Raw genomic sequence first — 16,412 nt, 5'->3', positions numbered from 1 at the left:
TCTCAGCTTGGACATTGAGGCCATATAGGGAGTGAACCAGCAGATGGAAGGGCTCACTCTGCCTCTCTGTGTGTGTCTAAATCTGACTTTAAAATAAATGAATGAATGTTAAAAAAAAAAGTGATAAGGAGCTGTCAGGGACTCAGCGGAAAATCCTTGCCCGCCCCTCCCCAGCCCACTGCTGTTGGCAGTGTCTGCCTACCTGCCTCTTAGACACTGACCCCCAGCCACCCAGGGAACTTGTCTGAATGACCATGCAGGGGCGCTCACCCCCACTTGTCCACTGTTTCCACTGCAGTGGTCATCCCTTTGATAGGTGTTTCGCTTTGAAATCTGAATGACATGTTCACGTTCAGGAGTTTTCTCTCCTGTGGCTACTGAATTGGGAGTTCTCTGAGGGCCATGATTATTTAGAAGTATGTCTGATTTGAAAGAGTGGGAAACTGACTGCTGGTGGACTACACAGAGAATGTCTTGTTCTCTCCCATACCTGGATTTAGATGTTTGCTTCTGCTAGGAGATGTGTGATGTCAGGAACTCTGGTGAAAAACAGTTTTCCGGACTTGATTCTCAGCGTTTTGCTTGTGACCCAGTGGTGCCAAGAGGACAGCACAAGCTCCAGGCATCTTATTTTTAAAATATTTATTCTAGAGTCAGAAAGTCCAAGAGAAGGAGGGAGACACCTCCAATAGCCTTTTTCTGTCTCTAAGTACTTATAACAGTCAGGCAGAAACCTAGAGGTGTGAATAAAGTCCAAGTCTCTCACAAAAGAGGCAGGGACACAGTTACTCGTGCCATCAGCCGCTGCCTCCAGCAAGAAGCTGGAATCAGGAGCCAGAATCAGGGACTGATCCCAGGCACTCTGGTGTGTAACATGGTTCTCTTAACCAGTGTCTCAACTGCAGGGTCCAAAGCCCACCAGGTTCCAGAGTTGTTGATACAAAAGGCTGGAGGAAGACCCACGGCTGCTCTCTCCCTCTCCCACCTCTTCTCCCCGAGACAGCTGAGTTTTCTGAGACTGTCTCCAGCATATGTCTGCCTGTTGCATTGGTCACATGGTCATCCCTACTGCTCAGAAGTCTGAGACATGAGGACCACTGTTGAGCACTTCAGCTGTTACCAGTGAAAAGCTCTTACTTAGAGCTCCGTGTATCACCATCCTAAGCAAAACCAGTCCTCTACTGGGAGAGATGGAAGGGGATGGAGGCTGGTCAGTCTCATGTAGCGTGACCACGACCTTTCTTTACACTCCTGTAAGTACCCATCCTTCTGTTTTGCCAAGCTTGAGAGTGTCTTCTGTAGCCTGCGGTAGGAGCTCTGCCACATTGTGCTCTGCTCACCTCTGACTCCTTGTAGAATATTTATTCTCCTTGCCTCTTGTTTGTGGAGTGGAACACTATGTTGTAAGAACACTATGTTGTGCTCTGACATGAGGTGCTAGAAGACAAACATCCTGGTGCTGTTCTGCCATTAAATTTCTGTTTTGGGGGTAAGTTATTTCTTTTCATAACTGTTTCCTCCTGCCTCACTGGTTGGTGGGATTGTTGAATGTGTTCATCTTTATAAAGACTTTAGAATGGTATCTGAGCTGTAGATAGAGGTCAGCAAGACCCAGTCCTTCAGCTATGATTAATACTGTCACTGTCAGACTCTGTGGAGCTCAGTCTCCCCATTAGTAATGGAGAAGTAGTTAAGATTATTTTAAGGTTCTGTCTACTTCTTCCATATGAGTATGCGATTCCTTAAAAAAATGCTGCAGAGTATTTCACATAATATAGTCTTAATAAATACTTGCAAAATTGAATTATCAAATTAAATCATAGGCCGAATCTTGAGTGGAACCCCACTGTATATGAGCTATCATAGGATCGGGTTGCAGACTTTGAACCATTTCCTGCTGCATCTGCCTATGAGATGAGAAACAGTCCATGATCACTGGAAAGAGTAAGGTACTTGATTAGAAATGATCTTCACTCACGTTGCTTCCCAGCACAAGGAGAGAGGACACTGACCACTTCCCTGCTCCGAATCAAGCAGCAGTTGACTTCGGGGACTTGGCAGTTCCTTCCCCAAGTTCAGTGGTGTGTATCTCCTCTAGCCATTGAAGTGCTTTCTCTTAGAGCGAAGAGATGGAAGGGAGGCCCACAAATGGAGTGGTCCTGTCTGTGACATGGCTCTTGCACACTGCTTATGTTGACACTACCTGATGTCTCCGCAGGCTGGCTCCCCGTAGAAGTGTGCATTGCTTGGCGAGTTGTAACACCAACTGGCATAAACCCAGGTGGCTTTTAACCTGCACCTGGAATGCTCCTCCTTCATCTCTTGCTATTAACCTGCATTTGCTCACTGGAACCTGTTTTTGTGCTGGGGTGACCACTAGTGTCAGAGATGCTGGCGTGTTCAAGTCTCCATGAGGGGTTCAGCTGGAACAGAACCAGAGATGGGAGGTAGCCTTCAATAGGGTGAAAGCTTGTCGTATGCAGATTGTTATGTGTCAGGAAAATGAGATGCACTGAGTTTTTGCCGTTATTAAGAAGTAAGCCCACTGCAGTGTGAGCACTGTGTGTGGATGTTGTCTCTGTGTGTGGGTACTGGTCCATTGCTCAGCTCCTTGTTGATAGACACAGAGAACTTGCTTGTTTTGTCGCCGTACACATTTGGGCACCACAGGCTTCTTCTGAACTGAATGCTTGAGTCGAAGTCACCCACCTGCAATGCAAGTGAGTTTTTGAACTTAGCCAATTCCTTTAGGTTCTATGAGATGAGAAACATCTCAATGTTGATTGTCTCTCCAGCAGGTGCAGCTCAAGCCTTCTGCGAGGAGACCAAACAGCATGTTTCCTTCTCTTCCTGTTTTCCAATCTTCGTCCTCTTTTGCATGTTGGTTTTATGAATATGTTCTTTCCAATTAGCATCTTAATAGCCAATTTATCTCTTCTGTGGAAGTGTTTGATTTTGTTCACCTGTGGGCAGTTCGCTATAAGAAGAGATGAACCTCTTAATTCTGCAGTCATGAAACTCCGTGCATGGGTTCCCCAGTGTGCGCTGGGTGAGCCTTAATCCAGCAGTGCACGCCGCCCATCCGCTAATCAGATGGCCAAATGGAGTTTGTCCTCATTTGCTTAATCACTCAGCTGTAATTGAATCCTGATAGGATGCTGGGTTTCTATCTAGAATGGCCCCCTTGTCCTGCCAAGCTGGTGGTGAAATGGCCATTTCTTTGTTTTTTAAAATTTGTTAATATATTTGACAGGTAGCAGGCAGACTGATCAAAAGAGAGGAAGAAATGGGGGTGGGGGAGAGAAGACGGAAGGAAGGAGATGTGACATTTGCTTACTTTGTCCCCAAATGGCTACAACATCCACATCCATACAAGGCTGAATCCAGGAGCCAGGAACTCCCTCCTGCTCACCCCCATGAATGGCAGGGACCCAAGTACTTGAGCCATCTTCTGCCTTTCCAGACCATTAGCAGGAAGCTGTATTGGAAGTGGAGCAGCCGGGACTTGAACTGGCACGCTGTTGCAGGTGTTGGTGTTGCAAGCAACAGCTTCGCCTGCTCTGCCATAGCCCGTTCTTCCCTCCAGCAGCCCCGGGAGAGGTCACAGAGGGTTTCCTCCCTCTCCTCACGTTAATGTGCACCAGACTTGTAGGAATTGAGGCATGGAGAAGAGGGAGGATGCGGGCGCTGTGACCTGGGGAAACTTCTCTTGCTCCCAGCATCATCATGCCCACGTAGCACAATATAACAGTCTACCTTCTTTCTTCTCTTTGTGTCGCCATCCTGTATGCTCCATAAGCAGAGCTGGCTAGAATATGAAAGCACAGCTCTGTGTTCTAGTGATCACTGATATGGAGACATCCAAGTGAGCGTTGCTCAGTATCAGCTCCTGAGCCAAAAACCTGGCAGCAGTCTCGCCTGGCTCAGTGATTGTCAAAGTGTGGTCCCTAGATCACAGCATCAGTATCACCTGGGAGGATGATAGAGCTGCAGATTCTGCTGAATATGAACTTCTGGAAGCAGAAAGAATAAACCTATGGGCCAACTTCTCCAGGTCAAGAAGTGTGTGAGGATCACTCACCTCCGGCTCTTGCTAAAAATTCAGGTTTCTGAACCTGCTCCAAGTAAGAATTTATTAAGCTAAGACCTGGACATGCAAATAGACAGTTGAGTAAGTAGGTAAGTTGTACAATAAATAGACATACTAGTCACCCATGAAACTCACAAACATCGATGATTATTATGTCCTAACGATGTCGCTCTGTTCCCTCTGCTGCGTCTGCATTTGCTATTTTGAATTGCCCTGCAGATCTGCTTCTTTGTCCTGTTGATTCCAGCATTTGGCTGTGTCAGTATAGATTCCTGGATGTCTGTTCTTTCTCTGGGCCATACCCTCCTGCCATCATTGTTTGTTGTGTAGTTCACTGTGATCTGGTTTTGTCCACTGGAGACTCTTCGAGGTTGGTGCCTGTGTCCCTCTCACTCGCCCTCCCGTTGAGTTGTCCTTGTGTCCTCCTGCATGCCCCTACTGCAGAATGATCCAGGTTCCTCTTTGCATGCCGGCTCTAGCTTAGCATCAGCACTTTAGCTAGGGAGATCTGGTTCTTTTGGTTGAAACTGGTGTTGCAAAACCAATAATTGAGTACTGCAAGTCCTAGCTGTGAGGGGGTATCACCACATCTTCTCGGGGGGTCCTGTTGGATGCACACATACCTGTAGATTTTTTTAAAAATTGCACCAAATAAACTTACCTCTCAATTGTGTTTCCTACAGTTTTTTTTTTTTTTTGACAGGCAGAGTGGACAGTGAGAGAGAGAGACAGAGAGAAAGGTCTTCCTTTTGCCATTGGTTCACCCTCCAATGGCCGCCATGGCTGGCGCGCTGCAGCCGGCGCACCGTGCTGATCCGAAGGCAGGAGCCAGGTGCTTCTCCTGGTCTCCCATGGGGTGCAGGGCCCAAGCACTTGGGCCATCCTCCACTGCACTCCCAGGTCACAGCAGAGAGCAGGCCTGGAAGAGGGGCAACCAGGACAGAATCCAGTGCCCTGACCGGGACTAGAACCCGGTGTGCCGGCGCCGCAAGGCGGAGGATTAGCCTAGTGAGCCGCGGTGCCGGCTTTCCTACAGTTTATTGAAGTACTGTTGTATTTATATATAAACCCTGTATGCAAGTGTGACCTGCTCTCTGCAATGTGAATTTATACTGACGTCACTGCCTCCAACTTGGTACCTCAGGTGTTTTCTGGCCTTGGCTCCTTGCTGATGGATAGACACATTTTTCCCACAGTAAGGAACCTGGCTTCTGTTATCTCTAGTTAAGTTTGCTTGTTCATCTCAAGGATGGAAAGCAGTTTCAGAAATGCCAACCCATATCTCTGCGACACAATCAACTTAGAAAACAGAGTGCCATTTTATGTACAGCCTTTTGTATTTACATGTATTATTTCTGATTAAAATGCTAAAGTCATCATTACTTTAAGCCAGCTGTTGTTTCAACAGGACGCCTTCAGTGAGATCACCTGAAGTGTTCCAAATGTGTGGAGCCATTTGTCACAGTCCTTGTTCCATGTAGGATCCCCTGATATCCCGGCCGAGTTTTCAACAATTCAGTCATTGCTGCATATTGTTCCGAAGCTGCCTGCAATCTTGAACCTGTTGGCACAGCTGTGTATAGAACACTGCAGTCACCCTAGAGTTCTTTGTGTGGTCCCCGTGCGGTCGGCCTCTCTCCCTCTCCAGCCCATGGAATGCACCTGTGTATTTTCCACCCTGCAGTTCGCTCTGGGCCACAATACAAAATAGAGTTAAACCATACGTCACCTCTTGGGTTTGGCTTCTGTTAGTTAACAAAGTTGGTTTAGGTTGCTTTTTGTTGTTGAGTAGAGTTCTGTCTTAGGGACCAGTTTTTCACCCATTCACCTCTTGAAAGGTTCCATGCTTCCAGTTTTGGTGGTTATAGAACTGTTAGACATAGTGTAACTGCAGGTATGCAAGTGTAAATTCTCACTCCGCTTGATTAAAAACCGAGGAGAGAAACTGCTCTGTGGTAGGGTAACCGGCTGACATTCTGGGGGCTGCCCAAACACTGGCACTTCCAGCAGCATGGAGGGAGTGTTCCTGTGACTTGCTCGTTTGTACCCTTTGGTGCTTTTCGTTGATTGGTGGTGAGTTTTTAATTTTTTTTTTGACAGGTAGAGTTATAGACAGTGAGAGAGAGAGAGAGAGAAAGGTCTTCCTTCCGTTGGTTCACCCCCTAAATGGCTGCTATGGCTGGCACGCTGTGCTGATCCAAAGCCAGGAGCCAGGTGCTTCTTCCCGGTCTCCCATGCAGGTGCAGGGCCCAAGCACTTGGGCCATCCTCCATTGCCTTCCCAGGCCACAGCAGAGAGTTGGACTGGAAGAGGAGCAGCTGGGACTAGAACCCGGTGCCCATATGGGATGCTGGTTCCTCAGGCGGAGGATTAACCAAGTAAGCCATGACGCCAGCCCCGAGTTTTTAAATTTTTAGAAAACATTAATTTATTTAGTAGGCAGAGAGAGAAATAGAGAGAGTGGACACGTGATGTTTCTCCCCATATAAATGCCTTCCATGACCAGGGCTGGGCTGAGGGGAAGCCAGGAGCTGGGAATTCATTGCAGGTCTCCTTTGTGGTTGGCACTTGCCCAATACTTGAATCCTCACCCGCTGTCTCGTACAGGTCAGGAACCCAGGTAGAGTGTTGAGCTCAGTTACTCCCAGCTGTGACTGGGGCGCATTAACTGGGGTCTGAGCTGCAGGCTGAAACACCCACCAGGCTTGCTGTCTCTCCTGGGCTCTTCTCACGGATGTGTGGTGGTGAATCGCTGCACATTCAGCATGCCTTTCTCCAGAGACTCTGCTGATCCTCTTGTCTTGTTCCTGTGAGCAGTGTATCCATTTTATACTAACTTTTTTACTGATGCATAAAAGTTGTGTTTATCGAGAACGGTAAGAGTTTTGATACTGTGAATTTGGCATTTATAATTTCTGTAGGGATGTTTAGGTCACAGATTCTTTGTTTGCCTTTGATGGCTTAACTACTAAGAAGTTTTCCGTTTCCTTTAGGTAGCCTAATGTATCATTGGAAAGTTTGTGTCAGAATTCATGACGTCAGCAGTCTTACCTTATTCCACCTGTGGTCCTTTGTGACCACTTGCTTTGTGAGCAGCCTGCCTATGGCTATGGGTATATGCATTTCTATTGATCCTTTAAAAATAATGGGTTTTGCTTTCACTGGTTTTGTTTTCAGATTCATTGATTTTTTTAACATTTATGTCTTTCTGCTTTTTTTTGATATTTGTTCTGCTCTCCTCTCTTATTAATGGGCAGGTTCTAGTTGCTGACTTCAGATGTTTCTCCTATATAGAAGCGTGTAGTGCTATTTTTTCATGAACTTCTGTAATTACAACTATACATTTTGATATGCTGCATTTTTTTCTGTTAGCTCAGAATACTTTTTTTTTTTAAGATTTTCTTATTTCTTTGAAGAGAGGGATACATTGATGAAGGAGGGGAGTGAGTGACAGAATGAGTGAGGGAGATAGACACACAGATCTTCCATCTGCTGTTGTGCTCCCCAAATGGACAGAAAATTCTAGGGCTGTCCCAGGCTGAAGCCAGAAGCCAGGAAATCCATCTGTGTTTCCCACATGGGTTGTAGGGGCCCAAGCACTTGGGCCATCTTCTGCTGCCTTCCCATGTGCACTGGCAAGAAGCTGAATTAGAAGTGGAGCAGCTGGAACTTGAACTAATGCTCCAGTATGGGATGCCAGTGTCCAAAGTGGCAGTTTAACATGTTGTACAAAGCACCAGCCCCGGAGTTCAGAATACTGTTTGAATCTGACTTGATGCTTTGTTTTTGACCCATGGGTCAGCTGGTTGGTTATTTACTTATTCATTCATGTGAAGGGCTGAGTGACAGAGGGAGCTTCTATCTACTGCTCACTCCTCGAATGCCTGTGACATGCAAGGCTCAGTTAGGTCAAGCCAGGAGCCAGGAACTTCAGTCTGGTCTCCCATACGGTTGGTTGGGGGCTGTGTACTTGAAACATCTTCTACTGCCTTCCCAGGCTTAACAGCAGGAAGCTGCATCGGAAGCAGAACCAGCCCTCTGCCAACACAAGCTGACGGTTCACCTAGTGCACCGCAACCATCCATGGGTTATTTGCATGTGTGTTGGTTAATTCTCAAGTTGTTGGAGATTGTCCTATTAGCTGTTACTGGCTTCTGCTTTTTCTGTGCTGTGCTTTGCCTGACCGCTAAGCTTTTCAACGTGTGTGTGTGTGTGTGTGTGTGTGTGTCCAGTTCCTGAGTGTGGTCGCAGTGAATGGCTCATTTGCATTTGAAAGCGGTGCCTGCTCTCCTGTAGCTGTGAGGACTGTACCACAAAGGTCAGTTGGATCAGGTTGGCTGACACTGCTGTTCCAAGTCTGTGTTGTGAACAGGTGATATCCCGCATACTGAAGGCTGAGAGCCCCTTATAAGGAGCCAACATGGAGATCAAAGTATTGTGGCAGCTCACTTTGGACTCCAGTATTCCTTTCTCCATGTTTGTGGAAGCTGAGAACCATTTACCTGGTTGTCCAGATTGTGCAGTGAGCATGTGCATTGTAGGTTCAGACCCAGACGCACTTGCAGAAGCCGAAGACGGACCTCTTGTCTCCACGCCTCATTCTCTGCCCCTGCGTGGTCTTTCTTAGTTGTATCCTTTCTAACCCTTTGACCCGTGCTGGTTTTCTTAGTGTTCTGCAGAACACTGGATCCAGGCACAATTATTGGGCACAGAGGGAGCCGTAGGACCCACACCAGTTACTTAGTGAACTGCTGCTCATTCCCTACCTTGGAACTCAAGATTTCATTCAGTATCACAGTGGCTCTGAGAAGCGTGCAGAAAACAAATCTTTCATTTGTTCATTGTCCCCTTTATGCTAATAGAAAATGGGTAATGCAGAACATGTTATACATTTTTTTTTTTTGACAGGCAGAGTGGACAGTGAGAGAGAGAGACAGAGAGAAAGGTCTTCCTTTGCCGTTGGTTCACCCTCCAATGGCCGCCGCGCTGCGGCCGGCGCACCGCGCTGATCCGATGGCAGGAGCCAGGAGCCAGGTGCTTTTCCTGGTCTCCCATGGGGTGCAGGGCCCAAGCACCTGGGCCATCCTCCACTGCACTCCCTGGCCACAGCAGAGGGCTGGCCTGGAAGAGGGGCAACCGGGACAGAATCCGGCGCCCCGACCGGGACTAGAACCCGGTGTGCCGGCGCCGCTAGGCGGAGGATTAGCCTAGTGAGCCGCGGCGCCGGCCGTTATACATTTTTTAAGAGGATTTAACAAGATGACATATGTAAAACATTAAATAATGGTTTGGGCACATGTACATATTTTTTAAAATATTTCTTTAAAAGGAAGAGTTTTATATATGTATATATATCGAGAGAGAGAGAGAGAGAGAGAGAGAGAGAGAGAGAGAGAAATTGTCCATCCACCAGTTTACTCCTCAAATGGCCACAATGGCAGGGCTGGGCCAGACTCAGGCCAGGAGCCTGGAACTGCAACAGGATTTCCCATGTAGATCGCAGGGGTCCAGGCACCTGGGCCATCCTCTGCTGCTTTCCCAGGTGCATTAGCAGGAAGCTGGATTGGAAGTGGAGCAGCTGGAACTCAAACTGGTACTCACATGGGATGCTTGTGTCACAGGCAGCAGTTTAACTCACTGTGCCACAACACCAGCTCCTTAGTACACACCTAATTAGAGTTTGTTACAGCGTGTTGTATTCTTGTTGGCTTTATTTTGGGGTTATGTCATTGGCACTGAGCTTTAACGTTTAAGATGGATGTGAGGGGAAAAAAGCAAAAAGCAAGTGCTAACACATAAAAAGTCAAAGAAATAAATGTGGCATTTTACCCATGGTGCTTTCAGTGTAGCCTGTGAAATTGACTTTGAGGGCCTTGTCCAACCTACCAACTCTGTCTGCCAAGCTATACCTACCCCTTCAAATTAGCATCGTTGATATTCCCAGCAAACCTGGGCATTTATGTGTATCACGAGGAGAATCCGGCTGTGCACGGGGTGTGATGTGTGCCACATCTGAAGAGTAGCCTGGGACTGAGCACCACTCTCACTCAGAACCATCGCCAAGGAGGCGTCGTGCCCTCAGCACTCAGAAGGGCCTCCTCCCCCGCCTGCGTCCCTGACACCAGTATTTCTGCAGGTACCATTCTCATGCTCTGCTCTCTCTCTCTCGAACAGGTGGCCTCTGCATCGCCCAGTCTGTGAGAATCCCCCAGGAGCGCAAAGACAGAAGCATTGACTTTGATCGAATTATCAGACAGCTCCTGGACACCCCCAACTCCAGGGCCGTGGTGACTTTTGCCAACGATGAAGATATAAAGTAAGGCTGACTGGTGACAGCTGTTGGTATGCATGTCACAACTTGAAGAGATGCAGAGATGGGGCTGCTGGCGGAGAAGGGGCAAAGCCGGCCAGGGAGAACTGCTGTTCCATCAGGGCCAAGGCAGTGCCTGCTTGGCACACACCCCTCCCCCCATGTCTGCTGTCAGCCATGGGGGTCCCAGTGTGTGTTGCTGCCAATGTATGTTCCTTCTGTTAGCAAGATAAATGCACTAGACTTTTTAAAAAAGATTGATTTTAAAGACTGGATTGCAGAGGGAGGGAAGGGGGGAGAGAGGGAGGGAAAGAATATCAATCTTCCGTCTGCTGGTTCACTCCTCAAATGGCTATAATGATGAGGGCTGGGCCTTGGCAAAGCCAGGAGCTGCTTCTGGGTCTCCCAAGCACTTGGGCCATCCTCTGCTGTCTTACCAGAGTCAGCAGGAACCTGGATCAGAAGTGGAGCAGCCAGGACTTGAACCTGTGCCCATATATGATGTTGACACTGCATGCAGTGGCTTAATCTGCTATGCCACAGCACTAGACTTTTTAAAAGTTCTGTTATTATAAATATAACTGAATACAGTACATTTTAAGAATGGTTCATTTTAATGTAAAAGAAAAAAATCCAGCCTTTAATTATGGCTGAACTTAGACTCAGTATGTCCAGAACCAAACATGTCACATCCCTGCTTTCTCCACTCTACTCTGCTTTTTTTTTTTTTCCTGCTTAGATGCCCCCTGCTTTGCTTTATAATCAATGTCCCTATGGTGTAGAATCTATTTTTTTGATAAGTAGTGTTGATACTTGATTAATAAAATTTTTTAAGGGAGAGGGTTTATTGGAGAAAGCTCAGTAGACCGAGGGAAGTGGTGAAGAGGGAAAAAGAGAGGAGACTGTAAGAGAGACAGAGAAGAGAGAGAAGAGAGATGAGAGGAGGAGAGGAGCCAAGAGAGAGAGCCAAATCACCTAAAAGAATGCATGCTAGCGCAGTGGCTCCCACATGGTGTGTGTGTGTGCTCTGTGTGTCTCCTCTCCTGCACCTGCGTCCCTACTCGCTGTCTCATCATGGAGCTCCCTGGATATCAATATTGATCCATCCATTCCATTTTTGAGTGTTTTACACAGGCGCTGGAATTTTTTTTTTTTTTTTTGCTGCACCCATATTGGTTGACATTCACAGTTTTTTAAAAGAATAGCATTATTAGTATTTTGTTGGTGGCCTGGGCAAAATGTCTGCATTTACAAAATTTTTAAAAACTTAAATTGAGTTGTCTTAAGCTTATAAAACAGAAATTGTGAAGTAGTACAAGTAGTTCTTATTATGATCAGTCATAAGTTTTAGTAAATATCACATAGGATAAGTAGCAAGATGAGACAATATATTTACATAGTTAGGGTAATATATATAGTCATTAATTTCCTTTTCCACTAACTTCTGTGCACAAATATAAGTATAAAAATACACAATGTCAATATGCCTTATATTATACAAAGATAAACATATAATATTTAATACAAATATAAAGCAATAGCAAAATATATAATTTTATGTGTTTATCTTCAAAGCACTTACAAGATAAATTCCCAGGAATAAAGCTTCTAAGACAAAGATGTGTCCCTACTTAAATGAATACAAATATTTTCTTTAAAAGAAGTCAGGGGAATTTGCAACTCCACGGATATAAAAGATCTGGGTGTGTGAGTTATAAATCTTCAGCTGTCTTGTAGTTCAGAATAACATCCTTGTATCTGAGGATGAATATCCTTTATTACATGAAATGGCAGGGTGTGTGTTACTGTTGCTTCTTGCTTGGATGTGTGCGCGGTCCGTATCATCAGCTTCCCAAAGCCGAGCCTCTCCCTTCTCGGGGCGTTTCTCCACGCTGCTCCTGGGCGTGCCCCTCTTCCCACTGTGGATCTCTGCTCGCCGGTGGCGAGGTGGGACTGTCGACAGAGTACTGTCCTCATTCCAGGGGACGCCTTCTGTCCTAGGAGAGCACAGTCTCACCTGGGTAAGCTCTCTTCCTGCCTGCGAACTTCTTTGGGCATCATATCACCTGTCGTTGAAATGGAAATTCTCTCTACCTCATCTTAGGGGGACCTGGCTTTGTCCCATCTTCCCCGTCTAGTTTCATCCGAAGCCCCTAGCCTCTGTGGGGTGCAGGTGCAGGGGTCCTTAGAGTTTCCTTTCTCCTAAGCCTTTGTAGCTTGTCTTCCAGCTCCCTGGAATGCTTTTCCTTCTGCATCTCCGCCTCCCCGTCTTGGCCGTCTCCAGTGTCAGGTTCTTGGGCACTCACTGAACTTTGGGGAATTCTCCGTCATCACTTCACTGTTTATGTCACTTGTGCCATTTTACGTTGCTGGGCCATTTAATTAGAGTTTGTGCTTTTACACTGGTCTGCAGGCTGCATTCTCACAGAGACAAGGGCTTTCTGCTGTGACCTCAATGCCTCGCTCTGGCCAGGGTGGACACTCCGTAACTGGCACCCAGGGAATGAATGACGCATGCTCTGCTGGGGGATGTGATCAGACGTTTCTCTTTGTGGATTTTACGATGTCTTAAAGCGAGGTCCACACTGAACGTTTTAGGCCTCACCTGCACTCATGCGGTTTCACCTCCGGCGTGGCCTTTGCTCTTCCTGTCTTTTCTGTCCTTGCTACCTGTCGGGCTGTGTCTGTGGTCCAGGCTCTGTCTCAGACAGGCTCTTCAGCAGGGACCTGCTTCTGATCACCACTTTCGTGCCTGGGTCCTCTCCTCGCAAGGAGCTGGTGGTTCTGTGTGAGGACCTTGTCTTGTGCTCACAGTGCATTTTAGCTGCCGATGAGATTTTGTTGTCCTGTGATGATTCTCATCTTTCTGCTCCAATTTTTTCTCTAGCTTCACCCGCACCCTTCAACATCTCATGCATCCCTTTGCCACCTGTTTTGCAAAAGTGTAGAATATGTCGTACCTTGTACAATGCACTTAAGAGAGGCCCTGTGATGGATTGGAGGAGTGCTGCTCTCCACTTGGAGGTAGTGTGAGGTAGGACTTTGGAGGGTGAACGTACACAGTTCCCTGAGAGACCGTGTTTTCCCCGGCTCCGGGGGTGTGTGTGCTGAGTATCGCTGCATGCTGTGTTTCACAGCTGTGAAAGTCATTATCATCACTGAGTTCAGTGATCAACCTCAAGGGCTTGATTCTTCCACAACGTGATCGAAGATGCTGACGTGACGAGTGCTGAGAACCTGCAACGTTGTGCTATTTCTTCTTTTTAAGAAGATTTACACTGTAGATGGGAAACTGAGATTTCTGGGAACATTAACTTCAAATGCTCTGTCAGACGGCAGCACTGAGAACACACTCACACCTCGATTTTGAAGCTCAGATGAGTGCTAAATCAGATGTGGAGACTGATAATTTGGGTTTTAGAGAAGAGAAAATTTCTCTGAAACACTTCCTTCTGATTATCAAAGCAACACCTGCCTTTTGAAAACCTGCTGGGAAATAAAGAAAATCATCATCTAAAAAATAATAGGAACCCTTAAATTTTATTTTTGCTTTGCTTGTCTAGAATAATGAAAGGTTAGAGACAATAATTGCAAAGCATAATTTAAAATAACTTCCTATAAAACCTTTGGTTCCATACTCAGAGGAAACCACTAACAACATCTGCTGTAATGTTTATACTTCTTTATATATACACAGTTTTTCCTAACAGAATCAGTACCATATAGAATTTTATGTCACTTCTTTTTAAAGATTTATTTTATTTATTTGAAAGAGTTACAAAGAGAGGTAGAGACAGAGAGAGAGAGAGGTCTTCTAACTACTGGTTCACTCCCCAGACAGCTGCAATGGCCGGAGCTGTGCCAGTCTGAAACCGGGAGCCAGGAGCTCCCTCCAAGTCTCCAACATGGGTGCAGGGGCCCAAGGACTTGGGCCATCTTCTACTGCTATCCCAGGCCATAGCAGAGAGCTGGATCAGAAGAGGAGCAGCTGGAACTAGAACCGGTGCCCATGTGGGATGCCAGCACTTCAGGCCAGGCCTTTAACCTGCTGCTCCACAGCGCCGGCTCCTTATGTCACTTAAAAAAAAAAAGATTATTTATTTGAAACGCAGAGTAATGGGGAGGGGATTCAGAGAGAGAGATCTTCCATTGGGTGATTCACCCCCCCAAATGACCACAGTAGCCAGAACTGGACCGGTCTGAAACTCGGAGCCCGGAGCCTCTTCTGGGTCTCCCAAGCAGGTGCAGAGACCCAAGCACTTGGGCCATCTTCCACTGCTTTCCCAGGCCATTAGCAGGGAGCTGGATGGGAAGTGGAGCAGCCAGGACTTGAACTGGTGCCCACATGGGATGGTGGAGCTGTAGGCAGCAGCTTTACCTGCTCCACCACAGCACTGGCCCCTTTTTTATGTCACATGTTGCAGTTCATGTTACATATGAGTCAGTTTCCCTACCACAAGTATTTTAAGTGGTTTAATCATATTTATCTTTTTAAATTATTCATGATTCATTCATTCATTCATTCCCCAATCAACTGCAGCAGCCAGATCTGGGCCAGGCTGAAGCCAGGAGCCTGGAACTCCATCACTGACCCTGATGTGGGTGCAGGGGCCCAAGGACTTGGCCATCCTCTGCTGCATTCCCAGGTGCATAAGCAGGGAGCTGGATTGGAAGTGCAGCAGCCGGGACTTGAACTGGTACCCATATGGGATGCCGGCCCTGCAGGCCAGGGCTTTAACCTACTTTGCCACAGCACTGGCCCCTTCTTACTTATTTTCTAAGTTTTTATTGCTGTTTTGCTTTCTAGAATTTCCATCACTTTCTTCTTTATCTCTTCTAGCATCATTTTAACTCCACATTTTTAATAACTAAAAGGTTTTCCATGCAGTTTGTTGTTTTCGTCTTATCTCACGGTTACAACAGATGTCGTAATCCTCAGTGTAGCTGTTTCCGTGATTTTCAGGTCTTTTGGGCACTGTCTCTGCCCCACCCCCACGCTGTCCTGTCCTTTTTTAGCTTTCCCGTTTCACACTGGGGGTGAAGTTCCTTGCTGATCACGTGACTCTTGGCCGGTCACATTTTCAGTAAGATGCTGACAGGCTGACAGGGGAGGACTTTGCACCAGATGACGTCCCCTCGGGACTGGACATGCATTAGCTTGGCTCTCCCAGTAGATGAGTTCTCTGTGTTGGTATCTAGAATGTTTTTTCTGAGCTGACTCCCATCGTTCCAGAACATCTGTTTGCTGCCGGAGGTGGAGTGAGACTCCCCCACGTTGCCTCCTGTGAGAGGGTTAAGGTTCCTGTGACTGTAATACATACACTGGTCCTGAGCTTCCGGGCAGCCCCTCTCACCTCCGCCCACATGTTCCCATCTGCCTCGTGGTTAGGGCACTTGCAGTGTCAGAACCTCGTCTACGCGCCCCACTCCCCCCAAGAAAGCAACCACACCATTCCCTGCCTGGAGGAAAGAGACGAGCTGGGGTCTTGCCGTTTCATTTGCTGTTGCAACTCTGGCCTCTGTGTTAAGCCATGTGCCTATGGGGCAGGTAGCTGGTAGCTCTAGGTCCTAAAAGATAAACATGCCACTTCTCTTGTAATGTAGCCAGTGAAGGAGCCCTGGGAGTAACTTTTCCGTCTTCTGCTACTTCTGCATCCCAGAGTCCCAAAACAAAGCTTTTGGCCAATAGGAGAAGTGGATTTGGTATCCTGTCCTCATTATTAGCATTTCCCTCCTTGCTGATGGATATGAACATGTTTTTGAACATTGATGTTTCTCCTTTTATATTCCTTTTCTTTAAAAAGATTTATTTATTTGAAAGTCAGAGTTACACACACACACACACACACACACACACACACACAGAGAGAGAGAGAGAGAGAGAGAGAGAGAGAGAGAGAGAGAGAGGTCTTCCATCCGCTGGTTCACTCCCCAGATGTTCACAATGGCCAGAACTGTGCCGATCCAGAGCCAGGTGCCAGGAGCTTCTTCTGGGTCTACCACACAGGTGCA

At 46.9% G+C, this 16,412-nt stretch overlaps 1 protein-coding gene across 5 annotated transcripts in view; it reads left to right on the top strand.

The window, feature by feature from the left end:
• Positions 1-16,412, top strand: part of GRM7 (glutamate metabotropic receptor 7) — an 826,769-nt gene that overhangs the window by 406,256 nt on the left and 404,101 nt on the right. For all 5 annotated transcript variants that reach the window (XR_007913802.2, XM_008273589.4, XM_002720620.5 and 2 more), the window contains exon 3: positions 10,265-10,406. Coding sequence is in view for 4 of the 5 variants with exons in the window: in XM_008273589.4 (XP_008271811.3) it covers positions 10,265-10,406 (142 nt within the window). In the remaining variant the exon portion in view is untranslated. The remainder of the gene's footprint in view (positions 1-10,264; positions 10,407-16,412) is intronic.

Source organism: Oryctolagus cuniculus, chromosome 10, assembly GCF_964237555.1.
Source record: "Oryctolagus cuniculus chromosome 10, mOryCun1.1, whole genome shotgun sequence".
Lineage (NCBI taxonomy): Eukaryota > Metazoa > Chordata > Mammalia > Lagomorpha > Leporidae > Oryctolagus > Oryctolagus cuniculus.
The sequence above is the reverse complement of the archived record's forward strand: the minus strand, read 5'-3'. Positions and strand labels throughout refer to the sequence as shown.